This window comes from Humulus lupulus, chromosome 2 (genome assembly GCF_963169125.1).
Source record: "Humulus lupulus chromosome 2, drHumLupu1.1, whole genome shotgun sequence".
Taxonomy (NCBI): domain Eukaryota; kingdom Viridiplantae; phylum Streptophyta; class Magnoliopsida; order Rosales; family Cannabaceae; genus Humulus; species Humulus lupulus.
In genome coordinates, this window is record NC_084794.1 from 57,983,508 (window position 1) to 58,004,725 (window position 21,218).

At 32.7% G+C, this 21,218-nt stretch overlaps 1 protein-coding gene and 1 long non-coding RNA gene across 2 annotated transcripts; both read left to right on the plus strand.

The window, feature by feature from the left end:
• The first annotated feature begins 14,554 nt into the window (after positions 1 to 14,554).
• On the plus strand, positions 14,555 to 15,587 carry LOC133816056 (uncharacterized). Its single transcript, XR_009884988.1, has 4 exons — positions 14,555 to 14,678; positions 14,807 to 14,861; positions 15,167 to 15,319; positions 15,539 to 15,587. It is a non-coding gene; the product is annotated as an uncharacterized LOC133816056 (long non-coding RNA).
• Positions 15,588 to 15,864: 277 nt separating this feature from the next.
• Positions 15,865 to 18,160, plus strand: LOC133814299 (uncharacterized). The gene is made up of 5 exons (XM_062247281.1): positions 15,865 to 15,874; positions 15,926 to 16,083; positions 16,330 to 16,406; positions 16,672 to 16,745; positions 17,852 to 18,160. The coding sequence occupies exons 1-5, from the start codon at positions 15,865 to 15,867 to the stop codon at positions 17,962 to 17,964; spliced, it is 432 nt and encodes a 143-aa protein (XP_062103265.1). The 3' UTR covers positions 17,965 to 18,160.
• Positions 18,161 to 21,218: the final 3,058 nt, after the last annotated feature.

Below are 21,218 nucleotides of genomic sequence, written 5' to 3' on the forward strand. Positions count from 1 at the left end.
GGTTTCACATCTTAACATACATACACCTCAATATTTCTTTAGTGTTTTATTGATTTTTTAATATTTCTTGAAAATTAACAAATAATTAATTTGTCAATTTCAGGTTAAATGTCTAATCACGAAGAGGATCCCGAGCAAGCGTACAATAATGATCCTAAATAAAAAAAAATAAAGAGAAAACGAGGGAGCACCCAAGGAAAATATACATTGAAAATGAAATCTAAAGGGGTTCAAGAAAAGGTGAAATACAATAGAAGATCACAACCTATAGGCAAAGAAGCAACACGATACTCTACTTATTTAGGAGCTTTAGCACGCAATGGATGGATTCCTATTAATCTTCCAGATTGGCATCATGCAGATGAAGTTAAGCTGGACATGATATGGAAAGAAATTAAAGTACGTAATATTTATTTATTTTTTTAAAAATTACTTTTGTTTCTTTTTTACTATATTAAAATAATACCTATTTCACAATTCTTTTTGAAGACTGCATTTGACTTGGATGATGATGTGCGACCACAAACACTATCAATTGTTGGTAGGGATTGGCGTGGGTTTAAGTCTAGATTAACAAGAAACTACATACTGAAGTACATGGAGGATCCCATTTATAGGGCAAGGAATCCTCACACATTGTTGTACCCACCCACCATATATCCCGGCATTACCCAACCGGTGTGGCATAGTTTTGTGGCGAGTCGAACTACACCAGAATTTCGGGTGAGAATATCCATGTAATAAAACATATTGTGCTAGATATACATATTATTATTTTTTTCAAATTTGAAAAAAGAACAATTAACATATTTACTAATCAACTATTTTCAGGAACTGAGAAAGTTACAACAAGCTAGGCGTGCTGCAAATGATAACCTTCATCGACTTGGGCGTAAAGGTTACCCTAGTTTAGAATATGAAATGGTGAGTTTACTATGAATTGTATTAAAATAATATTTTTCTTAAAATAATGGTTAGCACTAATATATATTAATGTGTAATTAGCAACAACAACTTGGCACGGAGGAGGAAATTGAAAGAGCTATATTATGGAAAGAAGCTCACAAGGATAAAAAAGGAGAGTATACAAAAGATTTTGATAAAGAAGTAGCTAAAACAATAGTAAGTTTGTTACAGTTATTTTACTTGATGAATGATTACAACTAATTACAATAATATAATTTGTTAATTTTTAATGATTGCAGGACTCGCTATTTGAAAAACGAAATCAAGGGGAAGTTGTTGAAATTGGTACAAATGATATACTTAGCCAAGCTTTAGGGACTCCTGAATCCTATGGGCGTGTTCGGGCTAGAGGACATAATGTTGGATTAAGAGATTTTTTTCCAAAGTCAAAAGGTGGTGTAAGATCACTTCATGAGAGACAAATTGTTTATGAAAAAGAGACACGGCGCAAATATGAAATAGAAATTGAAAGTTTGAAGAAGCGCACAAATGACATTGAAAAACATTTTGAGAAAATGATGAAGGCTCTTGAAGACAAATTATATGGTCATCAAGGTTTATCAACAGATAATCAAGCTTTCTTTTCACCAAACATGGTACAAGAAAAAGAAGATGAAGATATAACCAATGATGATGTAAATGTAGTACAAGAAAATGATGAAACGAATATGGAACAAGGTGTAGAAGATGATCGTAATCATCCTAATACGGTACAAGATGAGTCATTCATTGATGTGGTTGTGACACCAAATGAAGGTACATGGAGTGAGTTAGATATGATGAATTCTATTGATAACCAGGTATTAAGTCCTATTATTTTGTAAATTTTATTTAAATAAATCTTAATATTTTTCTTACATACATATGTTATGTCAAAATTTAAATGCAGGCCACAAGATGTGTTCTTTTGGATTCTACACATCGTAGAGTTGCCAAAGGTACTATTACACAAGGTGCTGAAGTTCATGGAAAAAAGGTAGGAGAAGATAATTACCGAATAGAAGTTACTGGAGTATTGATTCCTGATGCTTTACTTCCTAACCCAATTGACCCTGATGAGATTTACTTGGTTAAACATGTTTTTAAATCTTATGTGGCATGGCCTAAATATCTTGTTGTTTTAGAGGGTGAACGAATTAAAAAATATGTACCAAAGAAAAAAAACACCAATAGAAAACAATCTCGACCAATTTCATCTAAAACGCAACCAATACCACAAGAGCAAGAGAATAGCTTAGCTTCTTCAAGATCTAGTGCTATGTCACCACAACAATCACAAAAAGTAGCCCCCACAAATGATATTCCCTCAAATTTAAGTGCAATGTGGAAGGATATTGTGCAAAAGCCTAATTCATATGTGATTATTGTGCCTGTGAACACTCAAGTATTTGGTATTGAAGGGCATAACATAATAGTGGCTAAAGAAGATATTAAGTTTATGGTACATTTTAACAACATCACAGCTGCTTGCCTATCGCTATATATCAGGTATGTACTTTGTAATATCACAGTAATTTAATTTCTTATTTCACATTGTTTAAAACATTTTAATAATTTTTAATTACATACATGTAGGTTATTAGGTACAATACTTGTGGAGAATGAAAGAATGCATTTATTTACATTCATGGAGCCTCAATTTATAGCTGCAATACAAGGGAGATCACCAGATGATAGAGCTAGAGAACTTGCAAAAAGACTTGGAGAAATTATACCAGGACAACTACTCATGACACCATTCAATGGAGGGTAAGAATATATATATATATACATTAAACTTAACATAACAATTATTTTATTTTCATTTTATTATTTTGAACACTAAATATATTATATTTAGGGGTCATTGGATGTTATTGTTGATTGACGTATCTAAGGAGATAGTATACTTTTTTGATCCCCTTGGAGGTGACATTCGTGAGATTGTAAGAATGTTGTAGGAATGTAAGTATATAAAATTTTTTTTTTATTAATTTTTCATTGTTGACATAACTATTATGAAATATTAAATTAAATTTATTATTTGATATAGTGCATTTCAGTTGCATAATTTAACGAAGGGCAGAAGAATGAAACAAGATTCTTTACAATGGTCTAATGTTAAAGTAAGTTTACATAATATTTATCTATTTTTTTATCACAAGTTATTATTCATAAAAAAATTTATTTAACGATCTATCTTCATTGCTTTGATATTTTTCTAGTGTCCTCGACAACTAGATTTTAAAACATGTGGTTTTTACGTGTGTGCTATGATGAGAGATCTTGTATTTGAACCTCAACCAAGTAATTATATAAAATCAAAGGTATGTTTGGCACTTTTTTCATGATATTAAAAATTGCATGATTTAAGTATGTTAAATCTCTTAGTATTCATTTTTTTTTTGCAGTGTTATAATCAGCAAACATACTCGATAGATCAACTGAACGTAGTTCGAAGTGAATGGACGACACATTTAAACAACTTTTTTTTCTAGAAAATTAAGGTGCTAAACAATTATTTTTAATTTGAATTTATGCACATTTTGCGCTACATTGTTGTAATTAAATTATTTGCAAATCTTTGTAGTTATTATTTGTACTAACTAACATTATTATTGTGTTATAAATTTTAAATTTAATGCAGATTGCCTATAATTAATTTTGTGGTTTTTTTTTTATTATGGTATTTGATTATTAGGCCATTTGTTGATTAAAAAGAAATGCGTAGTGTCGCTAGAAATCAAATTAGAATAAATTATAAAGCAACATTTCAAATAAAAGTGTTGTTGTATGTCATATTTAAAAATTTATATATGGCAACATTTTTGGCAAAAGTGTTGTTAATTTTGATCTTAAGAAAATTAGATATAGCAACACTTTTAAAAGTGTTACAATATATTATTTTTAAAATATTAAACATTATCATAAGGCAACACTTATACAAATGTTGTCTTATATACTTATCTTTTGCAACAGTCTAGGAGGCAACACTTTTACAAGTGTTGCCTTTTAATTTTCTTATGTTAAAAAAAAATGTTGCCAAATGTCATTTGTCTAGTAGTCCTTAGTTTTGTATTATCTATATATATATATTTCCATATATAAGCCTAGTTTTCTGTAAACAAAAAATAATCTCAAAGTGTGATAGATAAATCCCACTCCAAACTCCTTTGTAATTATAAGTATAATATATATCAATATAGATTATATACAAACAGTGTTCTACTTGGGGCGAGAATAAACCACAAACAATTTTGATTGGAATAAGCTTGTTTTATCACTGACAATTCGGAGACTTTAAAATACAGTAGGAATATTAACTATTATTTTTAATTCTTAGGTCTTTTCTCTAAAAGATAGGACACTAACGACTAATGAAGACTAAGCATACAAAAGCTTATCCAAAATTAAGTACTAATTCATTGACCCATACTTAAGCAAGCAAACTTGTTGACACGTATTAACGATAGCTCTTAATACAAATACTTTGGCATCATCATGGACACTCTCTGAGATTATCATGGCTTATTAAAGAGCAGTAACACCATACCAAAAAAATATTTTTATCGATTGCAAACATTGGTAAAAAGTTAGGGAAAAAAAGGATAAGAAATAGAACTTACAAGCACATGTAAAGAGCCAAATCAAATAAAAAAAGAAATCATATATCACAAAACTGACACAGCTATGATGATACAAAAAATTACTAACAATACTTATTAATTAAGTCAGTCACGACTACAAAACTTAAAAAATTCCAAAAATCATACAAACTATATAAATGCAATTATAAGGTTCAAACTTGACAGGGTACTGCTTCAGTTTTAGTTTCTAGTATTCAAAATAAATATGTTTATATCTATACCCATATGTACTCAAATAACATTAGATAATTTTTTCTGTTATGTTTTCCAAGTCAAAATTATATGAAAATCACATAAGGTTAACAATTAAAATAAAATAAATAAATAATAGCGCTATTTGGTCTATGACATAGCAGTAGATCATAATCAATTAACAAACTACATGTATATAATAGGACATTAAGTCTTCATTAGAAAGTGATTGGGTAAAATACAAACTACATTTAGTATTCCCTTGTATAATTAAGAAGACTATGTGCATATATATAACTAATTCCCTTATATATAACTAATAACAAAGTGAGACTCTAAACTCTCTTTCTACTCATTAGAATTTCCAAGTTGTCCTCAAATTCAGTCAAGTGTGACAATGACGTAAACACAATTATTCCAGTCTTATATTAGGTAGCCTAAAATGAAAAAAAAAAAAAAAAACTAGGAATAAAGAAATCTTTATCTTGAGCCAACATATATAGCTATATAAGTGTGTGTGTATTTTCCTTATCAATTCCAAGAACAGAAAGGGAAAATTGGTGCTCTGTAAAATGAAGAAATAATTTATCCTAAAAGAGCTGATAAACAAAACCATATTGAACACACTGCCAATAGAAGAAATAATGAAGATGAAACCAACATCAATTTGTTTTTCAAGATTTTCTAACACAATGAGTTATATACACTATGTAAACAAACACAATGGTTCAAAACAATGAATATCTCTTTCTTTGATCGCATATATATACACACACATGCACATATGCAGACATATATAAACACTCGGCCAAATTTATTTGAAAGTTTGAGAAACCACTACACACAAATCATTTCCCAATCCTATTTCTTAATTCACTCAAACACCAAATAGGAATGAAAACAAAATTAAATCCAAAATTTATCAAACACAAATAAATCTATTTCAATCAATTACGTTAACTCAAATCAATCAAATCCAAAAATGAGTAAAAAAAGATATCCATTTCAATTCCCCTAAATTCAAATCTAAAACTTGAAACACAAACAATGAACAGAACAAGACAAACATAACAAACCCAATTGCATAATAGAAATCAACTGCTATTAGTTGCCGAAAAGGAAAAAACAAATAATAGAACACCAAAAACAAGTAGCAAGTTTCAGTGATACCACAAACCTAGAATCTCTCTCGGTCGCCCAAGGTTCGGCGTCGACAGTTGTGTTCACGGACAGTTTTGTTGTTAAAGGGTGGCCTGAACGAGCTTGGTTCGCGCAAGGAGAAGGGTGGCTTGAAGCTTTTGGGGCCTGGTTCGCATAGGGAGAATGGTAGCCTAAAGCTTTTGGGGTCTGGTTCATGTCAGGGAGAAGGCTCGCCCGAAGTTTTGGGGTCTGGTTCGTGTAGAGCCTCGTCACAGTCTCCATCGAGCCTCCCGCGCTAGGCACCTGCAAGAGAAAAGAGTGAGACAAAGAGAGAGGGAGAGAGAAGGAGCTGAGAGGTTAGATGTGAGGGAGATTGAGAGGTGCGGCTGAGAGGAAGAATGAGAAACAAATGAACCCTAATCCCTAAAGCCCCAATCTGATTTTTAGGTCTGTTTTTTTTAATTAAAATTTTCTTATTTAATTAATAAATAAAAACTAATTTTTAATTATTAATTAATAATTTTCTTAAGAATATATTTATATAATATATTTATTTATTATTTTTTTAGGCCCCACTTTGAGTGTCCTCAATACTCTTTTAGGACACTCAAAGTGTGCCCTTAAAAGTCAAAACTGACTCAAATTTCTTCATATTCTTTTAGGACTCACATCAGTAATTAGGACTTGCACTGTGTGTCCTAAAAAAGATTTTTTAAGGATTCTCACTGAGTGTCCTAAAAAAGTCTAAGACCTGTTTTTAGGACTCGCATTTAGGTGAGTGTCCTAAAAGCCAGATTTTGTAGTAGTGTTATAAATATATTGTTTGCATAAAGATTTCATTCATAACAACATGATGATCAGTTTAAATCCTAAATAGTCATGAACTCCTATTCATGTTTGTTGGGTCTTTCGATTCACTCGTTAAGTTCTCTTAGAATAATGACGCTAGTGACTTTTGTTTTAGAGATTCAATAACATGAATGGTTGGGAACATGATCTTACAATATTTGAAATCTAAGCTTTCCTAAAAGGATCGAATATTGGTTCCCCTAAGGGTTAATTATGAAATTGAGTAATTATGGAGCTTAAATTTATATGATTATAAATTAACTATTCACTAGTGAATTAATAGTACTTAAGGAATAAGAGGTAATTAGAAGGGTAAAATTATAATTTTGACCAAGTCTAATTGAAAGACAGAACTACATGGAGTGATTATATCAATGGTCTGCACTCAATAATTCTGTAAATATAATTCTATAAAAACTAAGAGTTCAATTCCATATTTATAGTGGAGTAACAATGTAACTAATAGTATGGTTTATTTGAGCTTAGTATTATAGGTCCATGGTTCCCAAGTGACATCTATACTACACTATACTGTTTATCTAGGGTGTGGGTGGTATTCGAGAAAGATATATTTATTTGATAATTATATGTAATTAATTAATTTATTTATTAATATGTTTTGTTTGAAAACTATATATTAATTAAGAATAACATTAATTGACTTTTGATTAATTAATATTAAGATAGTATGATATTAATAAATTATTTAGATTTTATAAGATAAAGTTAATTTTAAATTAAATGACATTTATAAATTTATGAAATAATACATTAATTATTTTATTGCATAGATATTTTATCTTTTTAATTAAATAAATAAAAAAAAATGAGAAAAATTTGGGAAACACTACAGTGCTATACGCCAGCCATTGTCCTTGCACGATGACTAACATGTAACCTAGGGTCAGACCTAAATTTAATTCATTCAAATTTTAACTGGTATCATTTTAATTATTTTATTTGAAATTATCATTTAAAATTGATATTTTGATTTGATTAAAATATTGATCAAATAATTAAATCTAAAATTAATCAATTATTGGCTAAGTCTATATTGATAGATATTTTAAGTTTATAAAAATCTAATGTGTTGTAATTTTCGAGACAGACTCATTATTTTGTTTTTAGTGAAATCCTGAAAAAGAATGATGCACTTTCTTAGCCTTTCTCCTTCTCCAACCTTTGTTGATTTTATATGTTGAGTACATCAAGAGAATCTATATTGTCCATATCATCTTACATGCCCATACTCGTCTTAGTGTGTTGAGAATTGACTTGGAAAATAGTGGTGTGAATCTTGGTGCAATCTTGTGCATTGGATATTCTTATTATATATTAAAAATTAGTGATGACTCTTGATAGGTGACAATAGGTAATAGGTCTGGATCTATATTTTTTTATTATGTTCGATTTAATATATACATACATATACTTATCTTGGCTAGGTATTAAAAAGAAATTTTTTTCAATACAACTTTCGTTGCACACTCAGATTTACACATGTAATACCAACATTTATACCATTTTGGACCATATGTTTTGCCCCATTACTCGTTTGGACCCCGTGTGTTGCCAAATTGATTTTTGGACATCGTGTTTTATTAAAAAAAAATTAAAAATAGGCTCATAAATCTAATTTTGGTCAAAATATATTTTGAATATGACAAAAATACCCTTGTTATAATAATTAATTAAATGATTAAAAATATATTTACAAATAAATAAAATAATATAATTGATTTTATAATAAAATATTTAATTAAAATTATTTTAAATAATAAGTATTAAATTAAATATTAAAAAAACTAAATATATCATTAAAACCTAATTTGATTAAGACAACGCTATAGAAATATCATTCCGATCTAAAAAAACAAATTAGAAACATGTATTCTTAAATTCATCTTCATCATCAATAGATCAATATCTCATGTCAGATATAAATACCAAAACCAAAATCAATTTTCAACCGATCATCTCATATTTGAATACTAAAATCAAAATCAATGTTCAACATTTCATCTCAAATCAAAATATCAAGACTAAAACTCAACTAAAATCACAAATGGGTCTCCAAACTAACAACACAACCCTTTTTCCTTACGAATCAATGAACCCTTTAAAATCAAAACAACAATTCCAACAAAAAAAATTCAAAATAATAATTCAGGACATTCAATTGAAAAAGCTTACAATAAACAACTATAACAGTTCAAACACCACACAAAATTTAGATCTAGGCAGTGGAATAAACCCATGTTTAAATATTAAAACTTGCTAAAATATAATATTGTAATTGTAATAATAATTTTTATTCTAATTAGATTAAAAATTATAATTTTTTATTATTTATATTTACACTTTTTTTCTTAAATATATTGAGTTGTAAAAAAACTTTAAAATTATTATTCTTATTTTTCGAGATTAGTTTTTTATTTGTATTTTTTTTAATTGAGAGTTCCAAAGTTGTTTTGATATTTTTTAAATAATAAATAATTTTATAGAGGTGGATTTTTGAATTTATTATTAATGGACAATTTTGCACTACTTTGGCTTTTTCATTCAAAAAGTGGGCGAAAAGGTAGCTTTAAAATTTTTATGAGAGGTTTTATTAAGAAATTAGTGGAGGGGGATTCGGACTATTGTCACAAAAAAAGAATTAGCAACTTAAATACTACAATAGCGAAAGAACACATGGACTTCAGCTGTCAAATTCCCTAAAAATATAGAGGTGTAGATAGAAGCATCTTGTGATCATAGTCATAATATAATAATATTATGCTTTTTCTCACAAAAGGATGTCCCTAATTCAAATATCACTCTTCATTGTCAAAATAATTAATAAAAGTATTTTTGTTTCATTTTGTATTAAATATTGAAAATATTAGTTAACATATTTATAAAAATTCATTTATATGTATAAATGAAATATGGATTGAATTGGGTAAGTTAACTTCTGATTACTATAAAAAGCATCTAATTAAATTGATTGATCATCTCTGTGAAATAGGATCTGATTTCTTGTAAATTTATATATATTCCTTCTTTTATTGATTTCCTTGATTTGAATATTTTCCACTCCACGCTTTCGTAAAAAGCAATATAAGGCAAGCCAATGCAAGATGTCAGCATGAAAGTGAAAGGAAGCTTATCTGTAAGTAAAGTGGTTTTATTAAAAACAAGAACAAACGTGCGAAGTTTATAGGGAAACTTAATTAACAACCGGGAACATACTAATATAAATACTGTTTTTCAAATAAAGAAAAAACTAACTCAAAAACACTTATATAAAGACCGGAGATTAAAGAAATCTCAGTTACCTCAAAAGTGAAATCATCAAAATAAATAAAAATTAAAAAAAAAATGAAATTTGCAAGTGCTAAAATTTTCACATTTTTTACATTATATACCATAATTTTTTTTTGTTGGTAAAGGTTCCAAAACGTAATTTTTCTTGCATTTCATAGATACCAATGGTTAAGTTTAACTTATTTGGCAGTAAAAATATCTTATTTTTTTGTATTTAACCGTAACTAAACACAAAGTTTAGGTACTATTACCACAAAAAAAGTTAGGCTTAATAGTTGGTGCCTACAAAATATAAGAAAAAGTAAGATTTTGGTATTTTCACCACAAAAAAACAAAGTTTTGTATTTAAGTACAAAAAGATGAAAGTTTTGGTATTTTAGCCACAAATTTCTCAAATATATATATATATATAACATTCAAATAAGCTTCAGTACTACAAATATCTATTTTTACATTTATTGACTACAGATTTAGCAATGACACGAAGTCAGATAAACGACGTTAATCAGAATTAAACTCAAGAAAAATAAACGACACTCAAATGTTTATAGTGGTTCGGCCCCGATAGTCGGTAATAACCTATGACCACTTGAGCTTTTATTAATATTGAAGTTCCCAAACTTTCGATTAGATGATCTAGAATCAACTAAGTTTCGGTCCCCTGGGGTAATATAAATCAGTGTATAAAAGCTTAATAATCTCTCTCTAAATAAATTTGTGCCTAGAAATTTATGATTCACTAAGCCTCGTATTTATAGGCTTAGGGACTTACATCATGGGTCGTGGGCCTTCCTTAATTTGCATAACAAACTACAACAAAATAATGAATGAATAATCAATACGGTTACACATATATATATATATCCCTATATTATCGCATTCTGGAACTCTATTCAGAACCATCGACCAGCCTTGTGTAGCAATTGTTTGCACCATCGAGTAGTATCGATTGATGAAGGGACTGACCTGGTATATGCTCAATCTTAGAGATATTCTCTATGTGGCCTGGTCGAGTATCGACTAGAAGCCTGTCATGCGCTACCATTAAATGATCGCTACCTGTCTCATGTCTCTACCACATCATCACGCTGGTTTTTGGGTAAAACAACATTGCATTTTTGTTTATTAAAGATGTTGATCAGCGCTATACAAATACAAAGATATTTTTTTCTGGACATAAAAAAGATAAAAGTTTTTGCATTTTTCGATTTAGTATCAGCAGGGCCAGCCCTAAACTTGTGAGGACCAATGCAAAATGTGATATTTTTAAAAAAATATTTTCAAAATTTGAGGAGGCACCTATTTATTTTTTTAACTTGAGGGCCCTAGACATAGGTCTGGATCGCCTAAGCACAAGGCCGATCTTGAGCATCAGTTCTAAGCCAACCAACCTTGAAGACAACGTATGATGTTTCTCTCTCTCTCTCTCTCTCTCTCTCTCTCTTTGATTATAAGTTACTTGAACTGGTGTGTCTTATTTCTTAGGTACTAGCAACCTACATTCGAGATTTATGTTTATCTCTAACTTTTGATATTTGCTTTACTGAAATTTTGGATCTTCTATTATAGTGGAAGGGTTCGATGAATTTATTTGAGAATTTTAAATATATCATTGGATTCGATCAGTTACTAACCGACTCCCAAACTATATGAATTCGGTTATTAGTCAATGTAATAGGTAGTCCCTAAGGTGCCACTACCAATAGCATCATCAGTTTAACAATCAACACAAAAAAAAAATTAGTGATATTTTTTTTAATGACACCAAAAGAGTTTTTTATGATAATAATAGTAAGTAAATCATCAAGTATATTAATCTAGTTAGAACTAATATTGTAAGAAAAAAATAGTTTAGTTGGGGATATCTTCATCATGATTATCAGAGTTAGCAAAGAAAAAAGTATAGGAAATGTTGAAGGAAGAACCCCATTTTCTATGCCAGATCGTAACACAATAAATTTACTTTTAAAACACTGGTTGCTGATATGGAAAATACTAGAGCGAAAGCAGCCTAAAGGTAGAAATCCAAGTTGAGGTGAGTGTTTCCCGAGGATAACTCAATAAGAAGGGCTTTTAAGAGCGAATTGTGTAGGAGGCCCCTCGCTAGAAGCACTAGCCCTGCGAAAGTTAGCCTTGCAAGGCCATTCATTTGTGAGGAAGTGTCGCATCCTAGATACTGCCTTGCGGGGGTCACACCCCTTACGTGAAATGTCACCTCACACGAAGCGCACCCATCATGTGAGACACCCCTTACATGATGTGAGTTCAACCTTGCATATAGCGATAGGGTAAGGGGTACCCTCTCGCTATGCACAAGCTAGGGACCCCTACATATAGCGAGATGAGGGTTTATACCTCCTCTTCCTATGAATAGGGAGGGACTCCCCTTTCGTATAGAGAAAGGATGTAATGACATAAGTTTCCTAATAAGGTTTAGGACCTTGATTAGGAGGCCGGGAGGGCCATAATTGATTTATTATGTCATTAAATGATAATATGCATGTTTAGGTGTATTAAATATGCATGTGAACCCATTTCTGATTAATTGAGTGATTTTCATATTTTGGAAATTTTTGGCATATTTGGCATGTATGTGGTATGTGGGTGGTGCTTCATTATTATTTGCTGATGCTAGGGTTACTCAGCAAGAGACGATCGTAGGAGGTAAGTTAGTGGGAAAGTCACAACGGGATTTATACTTGACTCGGAGTGAGTCAAGGGGTATTTAGCACATTACCGGGATATTGGGTAATGGTAATAAATATTTGATGATAAATTGAGACTTAGTAAGATCAAGGGGAAATTCTGGGAGTTTTGACTATTTTACCCCCAGGGGCGTTTTCGGGACCCCGAGCATTAGGATTTGTTTGAGGCTACTTAAGCTTGAAGTAACCTGTTAGAATCATAAAAGAACATTCAGAACGTTCTCTCTTCCTTAAAGTTCCATTTCGACACCCGATCACATTTTCGAAGGAAACTTGAGTTCTAGGACTCGGATTCAAGCAAGGTCGAGGCATAACAATTCTAGGAAAGATCAGAAGCTTATTAGGGGGAGGATTTATTTGGGAAACAACTCATTTGGAGGTAATCCAAGTTTTAAGTTCTAAGTTTTTAAAGTTTTTAAGCTTGGATTGGATTTTGTGTTTTGGTGAGTTTTTTTATTGAATTAAAGGTTGGGTTTTGTTGGTTTTGGATCATGGGGATGTTTGGAAACTTTGATTTTGAGATTTGGATATGTTTGGGTAGGATTTTGGAAGGTTTTTAAAAGAAGAAAACGAGGTTTTTTAAGGCTGGTTCGTGGTTGGGTCGCGGCCCTGTTCTAGGGCAACGCGGCCCAGGCTTGAAGAAGGAGGAGGCGGGCTTTGTCTGGAGGCGGGCCGCAGCATGGTGTCTGGAGGGTCGTGGTGCTTAAGGGAAAATTTTGCCAGATTTGGTTCTTGGTCGTCACTACAAGAAATTTGATATTTACCTACCAATATTTTACCTACCAATATATATTGGTAGGTAAAGGGAACCTTTACCCACCAATATTTATTCGTAAGATTTATTGGTAGGTAAATATTGCCAATATTATAATGTTTTAGAAGGATGATTATCTACTAATAATATGGGTAAGTAAAGAGTGTTACCCTACACATATACTCGAGGGAATTTTTTTTGCATTCGGCGCCAATGTTTCCTTCTTATTATTTTAATTTTTAATAAAAATGATGCTGAGTTGTGTGATGATGTGTTAAAAATATCCTACTTATCATCTCACTTATTTTTAACATGTCATATTATTTTTAACAAATGTACAAATCTTAAAACCAAATAAACATTACTTTTCAAACGTTGATAAAATGAAAATCTACGGAGAAAAGTCCAATCAAATAAGAAAAATAAGTTGTTCGATCTCGAGACTCGGTTCGACTCGGTGCTCGACTCGCCTCGATGGTGGTCCGCTGAGTTCGAGAGGAAGATCGATTCCATGCTACGATCTGTCATCGTCTGGAGCGATGGGTCGCTCACGCAGATTCGCACCAGGCACTGCTCTGATCGATTGCTCTCTTACGCTGCCAAAAGCCAAGCGCCTCTGCTTGCCCAGTGTCGTCTCCTGTGTTTACCTCTGAGGTTATCGTTGCTAGAGAAGAAGAGATGGGTATCGATTGGGGGCGCCGATCTGAGTGACAGTGTGAATGAGGATCCGAGCACCTCCATTTCTTCTGATATGTTCTTCTACATCTTCACAGCGAGTCGATGGCTGCCGAAGACTCTTCTTTCTCAGATCTGAGTTTCGCTGGGAACCTTCAACCAGGAACAACCAAGGTGAGGTTAAGAGAAATAAAAAGAAAGAATTTTGGGGCTGATAGTTTTCAGAGGAGAAGAAGATCCAATCGGTGGGGGACCTAAATCTAACGTTAGGTGAGGATATCACTTTTGAACATCATTTTCTGATAAGTATAATGCTGGTATCTCCAGCAATTTAATTATTTTTAAGTCCCTCATTAAGCTTGTACTTTGCTCCTTTAACTCATATCAGGTAGTAACCTTTTGGGAAGGAGAAATTGTTGACACCAAGAATTATACTTTCTTCACTGGCAAATGGGAAGCAACGTATGTTTCTTTTGTTTTTCCTTGTAACCTTTTATTCAATACTATATAGTACGGTATCCTTTACAAGATGATTTTTTAGAACTATAAACCTATTTTCCGATGCTTATCTGTTTGTAATCTCTTAACAGACCAGAGGATGATATAAGGCACTGGACCAAGTTTTCTTCTTTTAATTCTTTACTTGTAAGGAGCTTATCTTCTTTCTTCTTCTTAAAATTGTTTTATAAAAGAAAAAATAATTGCATAGGAAATGTATAATATAATCTACTTGTTCATATTTGCTTTATTAATTTTGTTTTCAATGATTCATTTCCTGTTTCCTTCAATTCCATTTGGGTTTTGGATTTTAAGGTTGTAAATTTAGGTTTATTGATCAATTAAGGGTTATCCAGTTGGATGGGGTAAATTTTCAGACCTTGTGGCTAATTAAAATACTATTTTCATTTTTATGTACTCTGTTTGATTTGATATTTTTTTCCCTTAATTAGCCGTAGGGAACGTGAATTTAAGGTGACCATCAAGTTTGCTTCGAAGCCAGAATTACATCATCTGCGACAGTTTTTATAGAGCAGGCAACTTGATGCTCCTCAAGAGACAATTCAAGCACTGGATGTTGCTCTCAGAGGAGATCCATCGGATAAGTATTTCAATACTGCCTTCAGGCTTTAGAACAAAATGCTATTCTTTATAAAATTTTCTTACTGCTTTACTATTTTTTTTCATCTGAAAATTCAGTGCCTGGTAGTTTATTTTGGTTTGTATATGTTATGTAACTTGATAATAATGTACTCTGTATGTTGTTAAAAGTGCTGAGTTTTTTTTAGTTGATGGCTTGAGTGTATGTATATCTTTAACTGTAGGTATACTGTTGTTGGGAGGTTGTTTTTTCACTTCACACTGGGGCGTCCTAGTGAACTTGCAGATGGCATAATCTACCAATATTTAGCAGCAATTGAGAATAGGAAATTAACAACACGAAAATCGAGAGAGAAAGAGAGAGTGAGAGAGAGAACACGAGCTAATAATAACTCTCATACCAGTAGCTACAAGTACTGGACAAATAAGTGCCACCACCAATCACTAGTCAACATACAATTACAACTTGGCTTTCATCGAAAGTAACTAAGTTAAAAATTACAACATACAATCACTTAGTTACTTTCGATGAAAGCCAAGTTGTAATTGTATGTTGACTAGTGATTGGTGGTGGCACTTATTTGTCCAGTACTTGTAGCTACTGGTATGAGAGTTATTATTAGCTCGTGTTCTCTCTCTCACTCTCTCTTTCTCTCTCGATTTTCATGTTGTTAATTTCCTATTCTCAATTGCTGCTAAATATTGGTCGCAGGCATTGGTAAAAATTGGATTCTCGCTGGACTCTCCTGCTTTTTACACTGTCTGTGAGGTAAATCATTTACTTGCACTTCATGGATGGATTCTAAATTTTCTTAAGAAGCAGTTGAAATGATCTATTTTTCACTTGTGGTACATGGCAAAAAGTTGACACATGTGCAAGAATTTGGATGATTTTTTAGTGCGGATTTTCTTAAAGAGATTAGTAGATGCTATAGATTTACTTGGGTTTTTCTAATGATGTTTATACATAATAAGTTTATGGCTGTCATAGCTCATTATTTTATAATTTGTGCAGAGTTTTGATCAAAAGAAGAATGGAAGATTCAGATTAGATGATTTCATATCTCTTTGTATATTTTTGCAGTCAGCTCGGTAAGTTTCTCTCGACAGAAATATATGTTTTTTCTCGGAATAAAGAACAAAAGTTTTCTGTGCTTAGAATGAATTTTATACACACAATCGATATGTCTCTCAGCATTGTATACATATTTTGTTCCACACTCTTAATCATATAAAGGCGTTTGGCTTCAAGTGAAACTCTTGAACATGTATAATTTATCATCTACACCAGTTCAAAATGGTCATAAGCTCATAACAGAGGCTTACTCATTTTCTGCTGTTGTTTTGCTCGTTGCAGTAATATGTTTGATTCATTTGATACTGCTAAGCAGGGCCGGGTGACTCTTGATCTCAACCAATTTGTATATTGCAGTGAGTATTTTTTTTTTAATCTTTTTTAACAGTATAGTCCAAATAACACATGGGATTTTATTACTTATTTATGTTATGTGAAGAAAAAAAACGAATTGAAGATAAATCATCGTGTTGATAGCATTCTTTTCTGTTCAGCTGCCAATTGTAGGATAAAATATATTGATATTTCTGTTCAGCTGCCATTCTTTCTAGGTTATTAATATTACAATGCTCAATAGCTCAGTTAGATAGTTTTTGCCAATCAAAGATTCAAAATATTTCATGTTTTTTTCTGCTTGTGTGACCTCCTAAAAGTATTTTCTTTTCATCTGTGCTTTCGGTTAGTTTCTTTAATAAGTGGTTTATGTTTTCAATGATATTCTAGAAACAAAATTGAATCATCATTATTATTGCTATTACTGTATTTCAATTGTAGATATTTTTACATTTTCTTTTCTCTATTATCTTTGTCCCACTCATGAAATTAATATCTTTGCTGAATTTTCATTCAGTTCTTTTTTAAATATCAAGCTAGTAAACCTGCACTTTTGCTAATTGATTTTTTAATTATTAAATTATATATATTTTAAAATAGCTATTTTGTTACTTGAAAATGTTGTTTGTTGTAAATCATACTATGTATAGTGCTTTGATTCCATGATATAGTATGATGTTCGACCCCCAATCCGTTTTACCTTCTCTAGGAGGAGGACCACTTAATTTGCCCAGAAATAAATCAATAATTTTGCATAAACATTTGCGGTAGCTGTTTATTTCTCTATCGATTCCTCTAATTATGTATGTGGGACACACAATATCTCTTTTTCTAAATTTGTAAGTAAAGACATATTCTAGTTTCGTTCATAATAAGTAAATTTTCTTCTGATTTCTCTTTTGATTTCTGTTTTTTCATTCTTAACTTTTTTTGCTTTGTTCATTTTGAAATCAAATTGTCTTCTACGCCTTTCCGATTCTCAGAACCAAATCGGCTTTGTCTTCTTCTCTCCTGTGACTCACTCTTTTGATCTGTAAGTTACTAAGTAGAGGGCTTAATTACGCCATACATAACTTATCTCTGTAAAGGCCTTAGTTCTCCATATTTATGAGTTTTTCCTTTTGGACAGTAAGGGAACGCAAAAAAAGAAAAGAAAGAAAAACGACTCCAGTTGATGGCAAATTTAAGCTTCACCACCGCCTCCACCACCTCCAACAGACCAAGCTTCAGATGCAAATTTAAGAGAGTCGCCATCTATTTCAGTTCGGGAGTCACAAGATGATTCTTAGTTTATTTACATTAATTTACTAAGGAATGTACTTTATGAATTTTTTTTTTATTTTGGTAGGGGTAACCTTAAAATGATAACTTAATGACTTATTTTAGTATTGAATATTATAAAGAATTTTAGCATTAAACATTTTATTATTGAATGGTTTTTTCTAGTTTATTTCTAATATAGAATATTTACAAATAACTGTTATTATCTTTTTCCTACACAACTATTAAATTTGAACAAAATATAAATTGTGTAACTAACCAATAAAATAATGCTATGTGGGCTAATAAAATGATACCACGTAGGATGCCACATATGATGCCACACAGAATGCCATGTAGGATGCCACATATGATGCCACGTAGGATTCCACGTCATCAGACACGTAAAACTACAAAAACCATGTCAGCATACACGTAGGATGCCATGTCATCAAACACGTCATCTGATGACTCATCAATTGATTTATAACTTAGTGGGGTCCATTGATTCTTTTACCTACCAGTGTTAATAAGTGTAGGTAAAGACTCTTTCCCCACTAACTTTTACCTACCAATTCAATATTGGTAGGTAAACTATATTACCCACCATTAGGCTAGTTTTACCTACACTTACAATTGGTAGGTAAAGACCACATTTTCTTGTAGTGCGTGGGAACTTAACTCTAAGGGCGTGGGATCGATTCTACTACCCAGTTGAGTGGGATTCGACGTCCTGGAGGCTTAGGTTGGGTCTAGAAGTATTTATTTACTCATTTTGATGAGATTTTATATTATGGTTGTGACTAGGTTATTGCTAGGGGCTTGGAATCAGGATCGTGCTTGTGGCTCATTTATTGGTAACATGTGCTTGCACCAAAGGTAAAAAACTCCACCCAGTATGTTATGCATGAGAAACATGTGATTAGGGCATGACATGAATGTTGAATATGAGATTGTTCAGAGCTTGAGTCTCTGCATATGATATATGTCTAGTTGCATTGCTTACTTGTGTATGGCACTGACCCATGAGTCAGAATCGGCAATGGTGTCGGTATTAACTGTGAAGCTATGACTTACTAGTCAAGTGCGGCAGTAGTAGTGAGCACTAGTCATATGGTATTGGCTTAAGAGTCAAGAACAGTTTTAGCGTGTTTAACGCAAGCCAAAAATAAAAAGATTTAATCTAATCGACATAAGCATTGAATGATTCATTGTGAACATTAATGCTTGACCGGCCTCAAGTTCGATGAAAACTAAAAGCGCTTGTCTAGTCTAATGTCTAGTCACTTAGAGCCAGGGCGAGAAGGCCCAGGTGACTGCATTGTCACATGGCTAAGGGTGTGGAACCCATGTTAGTGACTTGCTCCTCAGTCACTCATTTGATTAAGGTTACACGCCCCAGCATGGTTATCGGAACCTCAAGTGTTAAATCACTCATCTGATTAGTGCTATAAGCCCCAACATGGTTATTGGAACCTCTATTGTTAATCACTCATCTGTTTAGGATTGACTTGATAGTCATCCATACAGGAGAGCATGGCCCACAACTGTAATGCCCCGAATTCTTCGATGTGGTTTAATGGCGGGATTAGTAGGCCGGGAGGGCCATACTTGTTTAATTAAGCCATGAAATGATATTATGCATGTATATGTGAATTATATTATAATATGATGGTAATTTGGCCCGTTGAGGGTAAAATTGTATATTTGTATGCATGTTGGTGATATATGTTGAGACCACAATATAATGTGGGTTTGTTCGAGACATTTGGCATGAGACGATCTTGGAATATTGATTAGCTGTCTGGTCACAACAGGTTTAAGATCGGGGCTCGGGTTGAGTCTCGGGGCGATTTTAATGATTTGAGCGTTACTGGGTATTAAAGGATAACGGGATGTGAATTATTGGTGTTTGAGATTATCGAGAATAGCGGGAGAGCGTTAATTATGATTAACGAGATAGGTGGAAAATACCAAATATGCCTTTAGGAGCCTTTAGAAACTTTAAGTTGACCTAGGGGTAAAATGGTCATCTCACCCCTAGGATAGATATAAGTCACTTTTGGCTGAGGAAGAGGTAGAAAAACAGAGTACGTTTAAGAGTTTTCCCGTACCATCTTCCCTTCAGTTTTCTTTGTGATTTTTGAATCATTCTTGAGGATTCAAGCTTGGGAAGCAAGCCTTGGGAGTTTGGGAGTGTGTTCCTCCATTGAAGGACTTCATAAGCTGAGCTTTGGGTAAGTTTCTAACCATAGAATTCCCTAGTTTGCTCTGTTCTAGCTTTGTTTTGCAGCTGTGATTTCTAGGTTGAGACTTTGGTTTTGTTGGGAGTTTTGGCTAGGGTTCCTATGGTTGGGATGTTTGGGGTATGTTAGGATGGTTTTTGGGTTCCTTTGGCATCAAAAATGGGTTTTGGAAGCTTTGGAATCAGGTGGAAATCGAAGGAGATGAAGAAGGGCGTTTCAAGGGATTTCAGTGCTGGAGGTAGCGCTATAAAGCCCACCTTAGGGCGCTACAACGCTACTCAGGAGGCAAATGGGCATGTTGGGGGTTCTGATTATAGTGCTGGGGCGCTAGGGGTTCAGCACTGTAGCGCTACCCTGTTCCTCCAAAGTCCCGTTTTGGGTGTTTTTAAGGGTTTTTGACTTGGGGTTTCAATCCTTAAGGCCCGAGATCGAATCTACTCACCGTGTGGGCATGTTTCAAGGTCCCGAGAGTGGTGCTTAGGTTAAAACCCTATCCATGTTGATTCTCATTAATTTAGGTTATAATTGGTTGTGATTAGGTGATTGCTAAGGAAGCAAAGGTCGATCGTTCTCAGGAGTCATTCTTATTATTAGTTCTCACTTGAACCAGAGGTAAGAGAATTGCACCCCATATGTGACATGCATGATGATTCTTGAGGCATGTTGATTGTGTAAATGTGGACATGGATTGATTATCGAATGCTTAGCAAATCTTGCTCTCTTGTGTATGGTACTGACTCATTAGTCAGATTTGGCAAAAGTGCTAGTATCAACTATGAAGCTGTAACTTATTAGTCAGGTTCGGCAGTGGTACTAGGCACTGGTCACATAGTGCTGACTCATTAGTCAGGACGGCCTTAGCGTGTTCCACGCAAGCCAATAAAGATTAGATCTAATCGACTTTTTGCATTGGATGACTCAAAGAGCATTAATGCCAGACCGACCTTAAGTTCAATGAACATTATAAGCGCTTGTGTGGCTTACCCATCA